This window comes from Diplotaxodon limnothrissa, linkage group LG6 (assembly GCF_057381915.1).
Source record: "Diplotaxodon limnothrissa isolate DT_005_m linkage group LG6, D_limnothrissa_male_GT1.1, whole genome shotgun sequence".
NCBI classification, from domain to species: domain Eukaryota; kingdom Metazoa; phylum Chordata; class Actinopteri; order Cichliformes; family Cichlidae; genus Diplotaxodon; species Diplotaxodon limnothrissa.
The window spans coordinates 1028331-1045668 of NC_140601.1; the positions used below are offsets into that span (position 1 = coordinate 1028331).

At 46.2% G+C, this 17338-nt stretch overlaps 1 protein-coding gene across 1 annotated transcript; it reads right to left on the reverse strand.

The window, feature by feature from the left end:
* Window positions 1-446: 446 nt before the first annotated feature.
* irf2bp2b (interferon regulatory factor 2 binding protein 2b) lies at window positions 447-6931 on the reverse strand. Its single transcript, XM_085356694.1, has 2 exons — window positions 5936-6931; window positions 447-5615 (listed from the first exon to the last, which is right to left on the reverse strand). Exons 1-2 carry the CDS (start codon window positions 6699-6701, stop codon window positions 4873-4875), a joined length of 1509 nt encoding a protein of 502 aa, XP_085212820.1. The 5' UTR covers window positions 6702-6931; the 3' UTR covers window positions 447-4872.
* Window positions 6932-17338: the final 10407 nt, after the last annotated feature.

Genomic DNA, 17338 nt, shown 5'->3' on the forward strand with positions numbered 1-17338 from the left:
AGTAAAGTTGAAGCTTTGAAACCCAAGAACACTTTATAAACTGTCAAGGATGGTGGTGGCAGCATCATGCTTGGGGTATGTACTGCTGCCAGTGGCACTGGTATGCTGCACAAAGTAGATGGAATACTGGAAGGTTACCTTCGAATTCTTCAGCTTCACCTTAAATGTGCAGTTTGAGACTTGGGATACAATGAGAAGTTCCAACGGGACAATGATACCAAATACACATTAAAGATGGTTTTGGAAAGGATAAAGCAGGCTAACATTAAGCTTCTGGAATGGAATTCCCAAAATCTTGACCTCAACCCTGTTGAAAGTAGGGCTGAGCCGGCTCGAACCAAGAAACCAACCACTTTAAATGAACTCTAACAACTCCGTCGAGAGGAGTGGTCAAATATCCAGCAAAAATTATGCTAAAAGCTTTTCACCATGACTCATGTTTTTTGAAGTCATTAAACATGAATGCTGTACAATCATTTCACCCTGGAAAACAACAGTTTAAGAAAACCATTAAAAAAAAATGTTCCTGACCTTTACGACCAATAATAAGTGGATGTAAACAGCCGTCCACCACCAACAACTACTATTGACCAGTTTAAATCATAATGATTGCCTCTAAATAACATAAAATGAATCATTGTTGTGTAAATGACTTTCTTAAGTCATTTGTAATGTTAATGTGAATCCAGTAAAAGCTCACTGCCATGTTATTTTGTATACTATACTTCACAGTTTGACTCCAGCTTGGACAGACCACAAAGCTTCAAAGTTAAAAACAGCTTTCATATGTTTTATATATAAGATCACAGAGCTGTCTTTTTCACTCGATTATGACCTAGTTTCCAAGCATCATAAGTCTCTTTATTTGCCCTGCAGGTAGAGTTTCCTACCTATTAAAAATAGCTGCATGGCACAGTGTTTTTTATCCAAGCTACTGTCACTGGCAGTGTTCACGGAGGTGTGAAGAGCTGAGGTTTGTTGTTCCTGCTCTCGGTGTGTTTGCTGTTCTGCAGATGTAAAATCAAGACAACAGCCTTATCCTGGACTTCAGAGTCAGGAAAGAGGAGGCGGTTTGGTGCTGGAGGGGGTTGAGCTTTGGGTGAGGAACAGCTGAACAAACAGAGTGTAGAGAGGGAGACAGGAGGAGAGAGAAACCCAGAGTTTTTCTCCTGTGTGCGCCACGTAATTTGAGCAAACCCATTAATCTGGGGCCGTTGGCTCTTCGGGCCCTTGGGGTGTTGAGTTTCTGTGACAGATGAAAAAAAACGCGGCTGGTTCGACTGGAATCTGAGGCCGACCTCGTGCCAAAAATGAACCATCCTGAGAGAGAGGGCGGAGTTTTGGATCTATTTTGATATGGTCATCTGATTGGCTGAAAGACATCAAAAGGATCCGTAGGCTGAAGGGCCTTTGTATCGAGGCAGGGCTCCCACTCTGCAAGTAGATTTTTTCTGCAACATAAGGCTGGCATAACTGACAATAACACAAGGAGCTAACAAGTAGCACTGTGTGGAAGTTTCCTTTAAATATTTCAGCACTGTGACTAAACTTTCAGATACTGTAGATGTTCCCAAATTAATTTGTACATAAAACAATGAGCGTAAACAGGCAGAGCCTGGAAAAGATGAACTTCAGTCACAAGAAGAGGAAGATCCCCATAGAGATAATAGTCCAGCATCATGAAGAGACAGGAGGCACTGATACTGCCTGAGTTTACAGAAGAGCTGTGGCAAGTTTAAAATCCTTAAAAGTACCTTGAAAGGTTTGGTGTTATTTTGAAGATGGAGGACAAACCAAAGACTGCTCCGATTCAGGATTGTTCCGTTAGAACTTTTTCAAGTTCACAGTAATCAACTTTTTGCAACTTAAAGTGTGAAATTCTCAGAAGTATAATAAACCTTTGCACGGTATGACCTCACAATGAGTTAATAATCACTTACTCTAGATTTGTTTCTTCGTAGCACAGGCCTGAGGTCTGAGCTGAACCTCACCTGGTGTGGTCAGGTTGAAGTTTATTTTTAAGCATTTACAGATACGACTCAGTTTCACAAAGCTGAAAGTTAATTGTAAACATTTCATTATGGTCTTAACTGGCATGTTATCACAACCTTACAGGCCAACAAAAATAGGAACAATTGTTACTAAAGAAACACCAAAAATGCATTCAAGTGAAAGTGTTGCACGAAGCACTGAAGAATAATCCAGACTCTCCAGAACTTGGAGGAAGTCCGAGTAGTTTTAACTCAAAGGCTACTGTTTGGTTTCAGGACTGTGAAAAGGGAAGCGTCATTATCTGCAAAAAACTTTAACAAGTCTCTATTTTGGGGGGGTTGTTGGGTTTCATTCACTACTGAAGTCAAACAGCAGCTTCCATATTCAGCAGCCAAATCACAGAGTGAAGTGGCAGACCTGACACCAATCTTAACATGAATAATATATTAAATTTAAGAAAACAAATCATTACAAACTGACATCAGTGTTGCTTTGTTATCAGTCTGTGAACTTGTCCGTCTGACAGAACAAAAACTGGGTTTTGGGTAACTGTCGCTGCACATCTCCAAGTGTTTCTGATTTTAAAAAAGCAATATTCTCCCCGCTGACAGGATGAAACCTGTACTACTGTACTGGAACACAATTTGAAATTATCAGTCTTTACTTGACCTCTTTTTTAAGTACTTGCATTTATTGAACTATACTTTGATGACAAACTTGTAAAATGTTAAAGGTGCAATGAGAAGCACATCAGTGAATCCTGAGGTTACTTTGGCCATGATATTAATGCAAGGCATTAAATGTTACTTCAGGTTTCCCCACTACACGCGGGAGTGATGCAGAAGCGTGATGTTCCTTATTACCACTAAGTATCAAATAACTGTGACTCATATGAACTCTGTTAGACCTAAGACGCTGTCTGCAAGTCCCAGTGACAGACTGACAGGAGTGTAAAAGCCTGTCTACTGCTGATTACAAAGTAAGAGGAATTTCATTAAAGAAAAAGAGCCATTGCATAACCAAACCCACCACTGACCTACTAGTCTGCTGACCTGGACTGATTTAATCGCAGTTCAGGTCAGCACGCAATTATTATAAAACCTCTTTAAGCCCATTTAAGACATTCAAAAACAAGTTATAGATGTTTGTGGTATAAAATTTTCTGAAAATCTTGATTTAAAAATGAAAGTTTGACAATCAGGAAAGTTTGAAAGAACAGTCTACCCTCCAGCACAGATACAGCTCTACCAGGAAGGAAACTGCATTCCTTTTAAATGTGCTGCAGGATAAAACTAAACACGCTGTCTGTGGAGGGAGAAAGCTGGGGAAGGGTTAACGTTTTCCTCCCTGCACGGTGTCCTGGCATAAACACATACAGGCCCCCATTCATCTGTCTGTGCGCTCAGCAGCCTTGAAAAGTTACTGCAGTAGGGGGGAGGAGACATTAGAAGAGGAGGGAGGGAGGACAGTGACTCAGGAATTCCACTAAGGAGCACGTGACCCCTGAGCAAGGCATTTACTCCCACCCCCCTACTCTGAAGCAGGGCCCCCTCCTTATTTTCTTCCTGAAGTCAAAGCAGTCAAACGTGACAGCGAGAGAGTATCCACAGATGACGCTTCGATATACACGTTTAAGTGAAAGCAAAGCAAATAAGACAAATAAACGTCGCTGACACGGGGGCGAGAGCGTGGGGGGATTTAAGGTTCGTCCAAATCCGCTCTGACAGCAGCCATTTTGTCTGATGAAGCCGCTTTGTTGTGGAGAACGAAGCCTGTCTGAAACAGAAAAGAGAGCCCTGAGGTATTTCCGTCATCCTGACAGCGTGACAGAGGGTGTAACGTGAGGAGAGAGAAGGGAAAGGAGGAGGAAAGCAAAGGGTTGATCGCTCAGTTCCTGCGCTAACAGTCCCAGTGGGCCTCCGCCGCTCATGACCTCACGTCTCCCATGTGCTTTCATTGGAATCAGGGTGTGTTCAGTCAGCAACAGCTCTGATCTGCTGCCAGCATCTGACGAGATGTCAGGCTGATTTGGGTGCATGGAGGAGAAGCAAAGAGAAAACCTCTAGATCCAGACAAAGTGCCCAAACAGGACATGTGAGGCAGTTGTTTTGACATCAACAAACGCCGGAGCGGGCGTCACTTTGAAGCCACGGTGACTATTTTTAGGCCCTCCTTATCTCCCCCCGCACTCATGGGGCACGAGGCCTCAGCGCTGAGCAGCCTCGGCTCACCCACGTGCGATTTACAGTACACAGCATTTATGCAACGCACTTCTACTGCGGCCTTCATCCCCCCTCCTCCATCTCCCTCGCTCCCTGACTTTTCCCTTCCACCCACTGTTCCCTGGAAGCCAATTTGTTCCTGCTGGGAGGGATTGCATCATGACTGATTCACAATCAGGCCATGACTCTCCGACCAACTCCAGGATAATGGAAAATAAGCAAACCACAGAGACACTGGGGGTATTATTACAAGTTCTGAAACTGTATTTGGCAAGTGCATACATGTACAGCTAGAAGCATTTTTTGTTTCATTTATTAAAGGATTTTGCCAAGTGCTCAAATTAGTCACATTCTATGCTCGACAGGGACTGTCTGCAGACCTAAAGTACAACGACAGACTGAGAAGAAACAGCTGTGGTGGGAAAAAGGAAAAGTCTTACTGGAAACACAGTAAGAAACACAATGTATTAAAGAAAGAAGTCAAATTTTACAGCCACATTTATGAAGTATACACTCCCCTGTGTTCACTATGTACATGTCTGCCAGCTCCTCTGAGGCTTGCTGGGTGAGCTGTGTCTGTTACTTTATGTCCTGCTGTTGTTGCCATACTTGGGTTACAAGAGGGAAACAAGTTCACGAGAAGCAGTCGGAGAACTTTTTAAGGGTCCCGCTCCTTTTTTACCTTTATATCTCCGGCCAATATGGTGGTTATTTCCCCCTGCATGAAGGCCCAGGGTACATTGGAGCCAACCAGCGGGCACCTTTCACCACTGGGACAGTACACCTCGCCGGTGGCCCCCTGCTGCTTGATGCTCTCCCGGGAGCAGGGGAAACAGAACTTGTGAGAGGGCACTGAAGGGCACTGGACAAAATGAGTGTCCTCTAGCCGCTCATGGCACAGAGTGCAGCACAGCGGCACGCTGCCCGGCGGCACAGAGGAATCCGGAATGCTCTGTGGCGGTGGCTCCATACTGCCGGGACCATGCGGAGCAGAGGGGTTGGCACTCACAGGCCCCTCTCTCTGGGCCAACCTCCTCTGTGAGGGTGACAGGGGGCTCCCGCTGTTCCGTCGTGCCCCCGCCACGGTGGAATGTACCTGGCTGCCGTCCTTAGGTGAGCCCGTGCTGCCTGCGTTATCGGTGGCGAGGATGAGTGCAGTCATGGGAGACTGGCCATTCTGCGCTGTGGCAGCCTCAGGTGGTGTGGTGCGGGAGTGGGGGGAGATGGTTGATGGAGGCGCTGCAGAGAAGCCTGGCAGGGCAGCTGGGGGCATCTTCAGGACTTCAGAGGGTGAGGGGAGCCATGGCTGGCCCTCACTGCCGTTCATCTTGGGGACACTGCTCTCACAGTCTGGCTCAGGGGAGGCCTTCCTCTTCCCAGGCCGAGGGTGCTTCCCTCTGTCTGTGCAAAGGAAAAGCAGCAGGGTTAACAGCCACACTAACATCCCGGCCTGTGCAGACTACGAGGCAGGAAATTTCTAAACACCCTTCCCCCAACAACCACACACACACACACACACCTGCTCCCGTACTGCTGTCTCACACAAGAGGTGAACGGGTGCATGCCAGCAGCGTGGCTGGGCGGACCCGTCACGATGGCGTAAATCCACGACACACCGTGTGTGAAGTGCTGACACATTAGTTCCCTGCTGTTTAGTTCCCGTTTTCATGGCGCGTGCCAGCTCACCACATTCTAGTGCAGACACAAAACAAACAGCCTACCTGTTTTTGAGGAAGTGCCACTCATTTCGTACGCCATGACCCGCTGCATGGCGGTGTGGTCCTTCTTTACCCTGCCGTCGAACGTGTGCAGCATCAGGTCCCTGACAGTTTTGCCTTTGTTTATCCAGTCCTTGTGGCTGTCCGACATGTCCGACATGCTGTCCGCCCGGTGCTTGTCTTTCAGCTCCTCTGGGCGCTTGCCGTGCTCCCCGGGGACAGGCGCGATCAGAGCGCCGGGCAGACAGATCTGTGTCGGGCGGCCGCTGAGTGGATGTATGGCAGGTATCGCGCCGTTTACCAAAGGCACCAAGTTAGGAGGAACCGTGCTAGTCCTGCGGGGGTTGGGGCTTTGGCGGTTTAGCTCAGGGGGCTCGTCGGGTTTGGGAAATCCGTTGGGCATCGGGAGGCCGTTCGCCTGCCTGCCCGCCTGGTACTCCGGGCCCAGCCGCGGCGGCCTGTCTGACAGCGGATAACGATCCAGAGGTTGAGGGGGACGAGAGCCCAGGTCCCCAACCGAGTGATTGATCTCTTTCCCGGCGTGCTGGGGCTTCCCCGGGCCGGGAGAGCGGCCCTCCTGAAAGCCGTGTGCTCTCTTTAGCTGCCTGGCAGTCTCGATAACGAATTCAATCCGGTCGGCACCTTCGTAGTTCACACAACCACGGCAGACGGGTTCGGTAAAATCCCAGATCATCGCCCACGGCATGCGGGGCAGATCGCATAAATAGCAGGACTGCCTTCTGGAGGCAGCGACCACCGTGGAAGACATATTGTATCCCCGAAGCGATTTCAAAATGTCCGACGGCTTGTTAACGTCGCGGAGAAGACGGAGAAAAAGACGTCAACGAGAATAAAATTGGCTGATTTCGTCCTCACGAAGAAGAACAGAGCACCATAGCTGTAGCTGTTCCCTCGGCGCGCCTCCGTCTGAGCTCGCGCTTACAACTCCGCTCCAGCTCTCAACGTACGGCCGTGACGTCAGCACAGACACTGCTCGTGCTCCTGGGTTCTATTTACTGGATTCTTCGACGACGCGCATGCGGGACCCTTTGTCCGGAGCGTTTACGTTTGAAGATATTGTATACCCGCGAAGAGGGACCGCTCTGTGTTTTATTGGGAGTGTAATAAAACACGGCAGCGATCGTAGAGCCAGAATTATCTTTATTTTTTAGTTTGTGCACACAAACAAGGAATTTGACTCCGGCTCACTTTGCTTTTCATCATATAAAAAAACCCCGTTATTTACAGCATGTTGAAAAGCAACACACATAGTCACATTACATGCAGAAAGTGTGTATACTTGATTATAATCTAATCTGCTGCTGGGTCTCTTTCACTCGGCAGGAATTGCGGCTCCTAAAACACACCAAAAACACCTGTTCAATTAAGAAAAATCATTTCACTTTGATCTGTGTCAAACTGAAGTCATTTCCACATTGCCAGCCTGTGGGACTGTAAGCTTTCATATTTAAATGATCCAATTTAAAGTTTCACAGCACTAGAATAAAGATTTTCTCCAGCATTAATTTCAGTTCAATTCAATTTTATTTATACAATTCACAACAACAGTTGCTTTAAGGCACTTTATATTGTAAGGTAGACCCTACAATAATACATACAGAATGTATATATATATATATATATATATATATATATATATATATATATATATATATATATATATATATATATATATACCAGGCTCAGGGAGGGGCGGGGCCATCTGCTGCGACCGGTTGAGAGAAGGAAAACAGACCAATTTCTTATCTTCATTGCAACACTGATTCTTTTTACTGTTAATTTTTAATGTTCTTTAAAGATTTCAATTTATCATCATCTGATAATGTCTTCGATGGAGTGAGCAGCATTCAAAGGATATTTTTCTGAAAGGTGTTCCTTGAGCCATGTGACCTGAGAGATTTTGTTAAACCAGTTAACACAAAGAAAGCCCGGCTGTGTTGAACTTCCTTTGTAAGACACCCCTCAGACCTTACAGAGTGTTTTTACAAAGCAGGAACGTCCAGAGCTGAAAGATGAAGCCAACACGGAGGTGCCATGTTTACTTTGTTCTGTTGTACTAATATGCAAATTTAACTCTTTCTCTATTGGTGGTAAAATAGCAAAACATTAGAGATACAACAGTATAAAACAAATTTTCCACGTGTGGGACTAATAAAGGTTATCTTATCTTATAACCTGAAAAATATAAACAACAACATTAAAATCGCAACAACCAGTTAAATACAGTCACTGTGTGTGTAATTTAAATTTATTATAATGACACTACACATGTAAAAAGACAATAACATGACAAACAAGGCTGTGTCTGGTTCCAAATGCAGTTTTTTATGACACCGGCACCGACCTGCTTCACGACATATTATACTTGGTTTGAAAAGGGATGCGTGGAGTTTGAAGCAGAGTGGGACCTCTTTTCATTCAATTCTTATCTTTGTCTGCAGGGCTCCAAGTGTTTTTCTAAATACCAAAGATGCAGACAGTGAAAAAATAATCGTCGGATTTAAATAATCAACTCTGCAGTGTCAAGGCAACAAGTGTTAAAGCAGTTCTGTTTAGGAGATCGGTGTGACGCTGAGTGGGTGTTAAATCCTTCTGTTGCATTCCAGTCTCGTTGCCAGGCACATCTGACATCAACACTGCAGAAGCCAATCCCAGAATTAAGCTGCTGTTACCAGGCAAACTGTAGACCTCCCTCCCTTCTATTCAGACTTCTGCTGAGCTGAAATGATCATTTTCCTCTCACTGGTATGAATAGTTATAGCAATAGAAAGCAATAACACAACTGGCAGTAATTCAACCAAAACCTACTTTTTGAAGTAAAATATTATAGAAATGGAAAGTATTTAAAAATGATAGTAATAGAAAGCCATTAAATTTAAAGTGATAATATACCCAGTTGCATTAAAATTAGCATGTATTTTCAAGTTTATTAAATGCAGGTAAAGCCCAAAGGCACAGAATAATCAGCATAATTGATTAGAAATAAGTACAGTGTAGAAAACTGGTGCTAAAAACACCCGTGAGCCATCATATAGATGTCCATTTATCCATCTATTTTCTACAGAGACACCCAGATCTCATTCTTCCTGGTCATCATCTCCAGATCTACTGGGTGGACACCACAAATCAGCCAGCATGTCCTGGACACCATCCACAGCTCATGGCCATAGTTCAGGGTAGAAACACAGACTGATACAACATAGGAACATAAACAATTGACCAGTCATTCAACAGCTTATTTTTTTCCATTTTAGCTCTATTTGACTGCAAACTATCCCAGTGTGAGCTGAAGATCACAGCCCGAGGAGGCCAAAGGAACCATATCATCTGCAAAAAGCAGAGACGTAGCAGAGATAAGCCACCAGAGTCAGCCCCTACTTGGGTGAGCCTAGAAGTTCTGTACATTCAATTATGAAAGAGAGAAACAATTAGAGAGGTGACCTTGGTCCCAAAAGCAAGAATTGTTGGGCAATGCTCACGCAATTCAGTTTATTTATCTAGTGGCAAATCACAACTATAGTTGCCTCTACATAGTAAGGTAGAGACCCTACAGTCATCATTTCTCCAGTCAGGCTTCAAGACATCATGATGTGCCTCATTTGCTCAGTCAGATGATGGAGGCAATGAGGTAAAGGAAGTAAGAGGGAAAAAGCAGAACAATGTATCCTGTTTTGCCAGTGTATGACTGGCCGCTGTAGGCAAATATTTAGGAGCACAGAACTCTTTGCATTCTGGACAACAGTCAACATGAGCTGCATTTAGTCAAATCTTCAGTGGGAGAGGTAGACAATTGGAGATCTGAAATGCAGTAAGGTTACATGAGGTGTAACCTCTCATCCAAAAGGCTACTTCATCAAACACTTTAGAGGAGTAGGGGAAACATCCCTAAGAACCTAAAAAAGAAGTCCAGTTGCCTTCAACTCAAGTGCTTAAGTCTGCCATGATCTGAATGATGGGAAACCTATACAAAGAAATGAATGTGCTCATTAACACCGAGATCTCATTTGAGACTTTAACTTCAGTGTCGAATCCATAGAGCCTACACAAGTGGCCGACACCATTGGCAGCATTTCTACTTGTGTGTGGTGTTTCTTTGTTGCACTGCAGTTTTCTGCCAAAACACTAACTGTTGGTGGAGTTTACCTCTCTGTTTCCTTCCAGTCAATTAAAAAACTGCTGAGTGGCCAGAAATGGATGAGAGGACTGTGTCAACACAACATGTAGTTACATTTGTAATGGGTAGGTGGAGGTCAGATTAAGGTTTAGGGTTTAAGAAGGCTTTGCTGTTAATGGGTTCCAATAAAAAATTTAATGCAAAACGACCATCCCTCTTAAGTTATCATCAGCAACTACCCCAATGCCAAACCTGTAATTCAGTGACAAGCAAAAAGGACTTTTTGGAGACAATTTAGACTCAGGCATTGTTTGAGGAGCTTGGAAAGAAAAGTCTCTGGACGTCTTTAAGTTTGTTGAAGCTGTTTCACCTCTTATCCAAGAAGCTTCTTTAGTTTTAAGAGTCCCTGATTTTTAAGCCCTATCGGGAGTGTCTCAAAGAGGGTCATGGACCCCCTATTGATCCTCTGCCTAATCACACGAGCCAAGGTGTGAAAACGGGTGTGGGTCACAATCAGCCAAGGCTTCAGGTGAACCCACTGTGAGACCTTGCCCCACCCTGTCATGTGATTTACTGAGAACAATTGACCCAAGATGGGGGGGGGGGGGGGGGGGGGGGGGTTAAGGCATCTGGGAAGGATCTCCAAACTGGACTATACATGGTAGACAGTAGACTCAGGCATGTAGGAATGATAATGTGTATGTGTTTGTTAGTCCCCATAGGGAAATAGTTCCTCTGCATTTAACCCATTCACCCAGTGAAGCAGTGGGCAGCCACCAATGCAGCGCCCGGGGAGCAGTGTGTAGGGACGGTACCTTGCTCAGGGGTACCTCAGGGTAGCCGTTCAGTGGAGTCGAACCCCCGACCTTCCGATCATGGGGCCACCACTCTACCTACTGAGCTATCCCTGATTATTCCTACTCTCATTGCCAAAACTTGAGAGAACATTTTTTAAACAGATCAAGAATGACTGTACTTTCTAATGAAGCTCATATCCTTTGATGATGGAGATCTTCTTCTGTGGTAGTGAGTACCATCTAGTTTGCTGCTGTCTGCTGGGGGGCAGCGTCAGTGCCAGAAATGCCAGCAGGATGAACAAACTACTCTGCGAGGCCGGAAGCATCATTGGTCAGAATTTGGGCCAGGAGGTCACTGAACCTACCCTCTCCATCACAGACAGCCCATCACACCCACTCCACACCTCTGAGGCAGCAGAGTGATTCAGCCTCGCTGCCATAAAGAACACTTTAGAAAACCTCTCTCTATAAAGCTGTAAAATAACTTCATTCTGGGACAGGTTTACACGCCTGTCAGGCAAAAGATGCCAAACATATTGTTTATTATAGCTTCATGCAGCCGTTTATCTTACATCTATAGTGTACAGATTATTTATTAAAGCAATTTGCACTTCTCTGATACACAACGTCAGTCTTACTTTCACTGTTTTTAACTAAATTCATTTTAATTGTCTTTGGGGTTTGTTTGTTTTTTATCACTGTTGTATATATATAAATTCCTGCTCTATCTCACAGTATAATTTCCTCACCAGTCACCTGTTATTTTAAATGTGTAGTTTATTGTTGTTCATTGTGCAAGTTCAACCCATGCAAAAAATTATAAATAATAATATGAAGTGCATTCACTTTTTCTGAGCTAATTACAGATGAACTGAGGTGAAGTGGAAAACTCCAGTTAACTGACCAGTCAAATGCCCAGTTTGCCTCCTCCCTTTATTCCCAGCTGGTTGTGATAGATGGCTGCAGTAGCTCAGTCACCTCTTTAAGAGCCTCTGTGACAGGGTTAGTAGAGTTTTGTCATGGTGTGTTGTTATATATGTAACTGATTAAAGTATGTGTGCTGTTCATAGGGATTTTGTATATATGTATATTTGTATATACTGAAATATGTATTTATTGTGTCATGTAGTTTTTCACATGGTTTGATAACCTCAGATGTAGGCTATTCCAGAAACTCACCTGAGGTAGTCTCCAAAAGTGGATTCTGTTCATCTGGACGTAGCGTTTTGTGGGAGAAACATTTTGTCACTCATCCAAGTGACTTCTTCAGTCTCAGCTGACTGCAGGCAGGTAGAGTATTAAAGGAAGACAGCTGCTCTACGAGGGTTTCCTGTGAGTTAGCGAAGTCCTGTTTTTTGTTTTTATCTATTTGATATATAGCGCTGGAGTGTCCTAATCAGGATTACATCATAGCTAATTTTGTCTCAGTTTACTTGAAAGCCTTTTTCCCAGTGACCTTTGACTCTCTGCAGATCAAAGGCAAGGGGAACCTCTGCATGTGATCCTTCTTCCTACATGAAAACACAAACATCAAGCGACAGCATGCCTGACATTTCCCACATCATTCACTCAACACTTCAATACATAAGCACAAGTTTTCCATGTTTTGCTCTGGATCTCTAGCCATCGGTCCAAAAAATCCTAAAGAAATGTAAAGAAACACTGGAGTAGACATTCACAGTACATATATGAGTTACATGATTAGTTGGGATTTTGTTCATGTGAATATAGTTGCAATTACAAAAATGATACAGAAATTTATCATGTCCCATGGGTAAAGACAACCATTAATGTACATGAAATTCCTTTATTTGGGACACACACATACAAATATATTAGGGGTGCAACAATATACAAAATTCACGGTTCGGTTCGGTTCGATACTTTGGTGTCACGGTTCGATTTTTTTCGATACAAAAAATGTTCATGCCTTTTTAATTTGTCATTTATTAAAATTATAAATATATATTTTAACTCGAAAGTACAGTTTTTAAATTTAATGTTGCTGAAACAACAAAGTAATAAAAAAAATAAATCTGATTGAGAAATCACTCATCTTTGGAAAAGAGAGTTTATTACAGAGAAATGGCTCTTTCCAAAATAAAAGCTCTACTATACGCTTCTTCTGGGCTATATTCTCAGCAGCATATTAAACATATCAGGTCCCCATTGTCAGGGCTCTGTGTGCGGGCAGGCGGAGAGGAGGATCCAAACGCAGGACTCAGACACAAACGTGAAACTCAAAACCTCAGCTTTATTGCTGGTACGAAAACAAAACCTGAAGTGAACACAGAATATGGAGAACAGAAACACACAGGCATAATCTGAGGGTACGACGTGACACTGACACAGAGAAACACAGGGCTTAAATACACAGATGGCAGTAATCAAGGGATAAGAGACAGGAGGGGAACACACCTGGGAGAAATCACAGCTGACGAGACAGGGGAAACGTAAACTGAGCACACTCACATACGACACAGACCTTCACAATAAAACAGGAAACTCAGACACATGGAACCAGACAAGACATTGAACTAAACAGACAGATTCACAAACAGACGGGGTGACACCATAGACAGACAGATACAGACGCAGACCGAATATAACACGTAGAACTCAAACAATAATAATAATCATGATAATAAATTGGAAAATGCTAATAATAAACTTAAAGCGCTGGGTCACCGACCCAGGACCATGACAGTACCCCCCCCCCCCTCAAGGGCTGGCCCCCGACAGCCCCAAAAGACAAACAGACCACCAAGCCAGGGCGGGCGGCGGGAGGCACAGGACGGAGGGCCCAGAACAGAACAAAAGAAGAGCCCCCCCAGAAAACCAAAAAAAAAATGTCCAAAAACCACACAGGGGAGCAGAGTCCAAAACGTAGGTCAGGAGGTCGGCCTGGGGACCGATAGGTCAGAAGGCCAGCACAGTTTATTTCGGGAGGCCGACCGTGCGAAAGGCAGCGGCAGCGGGGCATGTTTGGAGGCCGGCCGTGCGGACGGCAACGGCGGTGACGGGCAAACAGTTCTGGGGGCCGACCGTGCGCATGGCAGCGGTGGCAACAGAGCAAGTCCGGGGGCCGGCCACGTGGAAGGCAGCGGCGGCGTTCAGGAGGTCGTCCACAGCGGCGACGACGCCCAACTAGAGGCCAGGAAAGCGGCCGGCAGAGACGAGGTGGAACAGGACGAGCTGGAACTGATGATGGTGTGGCAACCGCAGGACCAGACGAGGCAGGACCAGACGAGGCAGGACAAGCCGCTGCGGCCGGACCAGACGAGGCAGGACAAGCCGCTGCGGCCGGACCAGGCGAGGCTGAAGCGGATGCAGAGGCCGGACCAGGCAACGGCGTGGGTGAAGACACGGAGGCTGCAGCTGGCGAGGATGAAGACACGGAGGCTGCAGCTGGCGAGGATGAAGACTCTGACGCTGCAGCTGGCGGCGGCGTGGAAGCTGGAGACGGAGGCGCTGCAGCAGGCGGCGGCATGGACGAAACTGTGCATGCGGCTGCTGCTGCAGGCGTGGATGAGGCTGCTGGTGGAGCAGCTGGTGGCTGGACGGGCTCCTCGGGCCCTCCAGCTGACGATGCAAAAGGCTGGACGGGCTCCTCGGGCCCTCCAGCGAAAACAGTCTCGGGACCAGTGGGCACAGGGGCCCCTGGAACACACAGGGCAGAACCAGCAGGCACAGGGGCCTCTGGCAGGGACAAAACCTGAGGCTGGACGGGCTCCTCGGGCCCTCCAGCTGACAAAACCTGAGGCTGGACGGGCTCCTTGGGCCCTCCAGCTGACGAAACTTGGGGCTGGACGGGCTCCTTGAGCCCTCCAGCTGGAGCAGATGCAGGGCCAGAGGCAACAGGGACCCCTGACTGAGGGTGAAGATGAGTGGCTGACTTAGCAGATGACAAAGCTGATGATTCCTCCACTAACTGCGCTACTGACTGGGCTATGGACTGTAACAAGGTTTGGAGAAAGTCTGATTGTGGTAGAGCCTGAGCTATGGACAGCGGGGGTGAAGACTGAACTTGAGATGAAAGTGATGGTGGTGGAGTTGGTGACTGGGCTACAGGTGGCTGCTGATCAGCTGACTGAATAAACATAGCCCCAGAATAAAGAGTTCCAGACGAAACAGTCCTAACTCCTGGGTCCGAAGGAACATCAGGAGCACAGTCTCTTGAACCAGGAGGAAAATACACGTTCTCAGAACTAATACTGTTATTTTTCCAAACAGGAGCAACATGAGCTCTAGGGTTCACGAAGCTGGCATTCACAGCTTTGGGGGAAACAGTCTGTTTATCCCTAGGCACAAAAAGTGAATGAAGGGAGACTCTGTCACTCACCCTAGGTGGTTGTTTGAAAAGAATCCCAGGCTCCTGCTGGAGCTGTGAGTGCTGGCGGCGTGTTCGCTGCCTCCCTGTTGAAGAGGGAGCAGCGCTGGCGGAATGTGACGAGGGAGGACTCTGCTGTGGCTGCTCCTGCTGTGATGTGGAAATGCTGGGTGAGTCAGGTGGCACGATAATAATCCCTAACATCTTGTAAAAAGCTTGTGCAGGCGTGAGCTGATTGCTTGCGGTCTCATAGTACTCCTCCCGGGACCGGCTGGAGCGTTTTCTGTGAGACCGGGGCGTCCGGGGGGAATAAGCAGGTACGTGGGCTGAAGGGTAGGCTGCTAGCGAGGAACGGCAGCACGGAGGCCCTCCAAGCGCAAGCCGGGTCCCGTCAAAACGGGAGCTGCGCTTCCTCAGTGAATCCGCTGGATCCATTACTGGACGCGTCGTTCTGTCAGGGCTCTGTGTGCGGGCAGGCGGAGAGGAGGATCCAAACGCAGGACTCAGACACAAACGTGAAACTCAAAACCTCAGCTTTATTGCTGGTACAAAAACAAAACCTGAAGTGAACACGGAATATGGAGAACAGAAACACACAGGCATAATCTGAGGGTACGACGCGACACTGACACAGAGAAACACAGGGCTTAAATACACAGATGGCAGTAATCAAGGGATGAGAGACAGGAGGGGAACACACCTGGGAGAAATCACAGCTGACGAGACAGGGGAAACGTAAACTGAGCACACTCACATACGACACAGACCTTCACAATAAAACAGGAAACTCAGACACATGGAACCAGACAAGACATTGAACTAAACAGACAGATTCACAAACAGACGGGGTGACACCATAGACAGACAGATACAGACACAGACCGAATATAACACGTAGAACTCAAACAATAATAATAATCATGATAATAAATTGGAAAATGCTAATAATAAACTTAAAGAGCTGGGTCACCTACCCAGGACCATGACATCCATAAGGAGAGTCATGTGCTAACGGCTGTCTAAATGACTCGGGTAAAGTTTGTAGCATGCTGCTTGTTGTTTTTGTCTGCTTCCACTTGTCTTTGCACTAGGATGATGTCGGCGTAAATGTGCAGTCATATTCGTTGTGTTCCCACTAGTGCTGTCAGCGTTAATCTGAAATGACGTTAACGCCACAATACGGCAAATCTCCGTTAACGAGCTACACGCTACCAGCCCCGTGCGTGGGGGTGGACAGCCAACACGTTAACGACCTAACTGCGCTAACACACTAGTTCCCACCCATGTAATTGAGCATTGTGTGGCACATCCGACATACTGTTTTACTTTTGTCCATGACGCGCTTACCTTCAGGGTCATATGTCACATGAAGACCAAAATAGTTCCAAACGCCAGATCTGAATGAGGGTGGGGGAGGTTCAATGTGCCATGTTGCAACGAGCTTAACTTCTGTCTCGCTAGCTTGCGCTGCTCTCAGTGGATCTGCGCTCGACAGTGCAGCCTAGGCGGAGTAGTCGAACACAGATCCACTGAGCTCTCAACACAGACAGCATCGTCAGAAGGAAAGTTGATAAAATAAATTAAAAATGTTGTATTGTTCGATACATATGTGCACCGAACCGAAAGCACTGTATCGAACGGTTCAATATCGATACGAGTATCGTTGCACCCCTAAAATATATACATGACTTCTTGTTGCAATTGTAAAATTAATGAGAAAAAAAATGAAAAAGGTCAGACAGTGAGACAATGCAAAAAAATCTAATGTTGTGTTGCTGGATTGACAGCCCTCTGAAAATGACCTAGGACACTGCCAGACCTCGAGCGGCGTGAGCCCACAGGCCGTCTGGTCCCTGCTGCCCCATACTCCTATACCAAAGAGCAATCGCCTCCACAATCCAAAGTGAGAGATGTTGCTTACTTATAGGCCTGACCTTATAAGGGCCTGCCCATAAAAGGAAAACCTGGTCATTTTTCTGAAACTCCTTAGTCCTGTCCAAATATGCATACAAAATTTGAACAGGAAGGGGGTGGGGAGAATGCTGACAGGACAATAACCACACGTGCCCCAACTGCCTTAAGCACATAGGCCGGGTTGGGCTTCAGTGACACCCTGGTCTGCCCCAGGGTAAACCGATGATGGG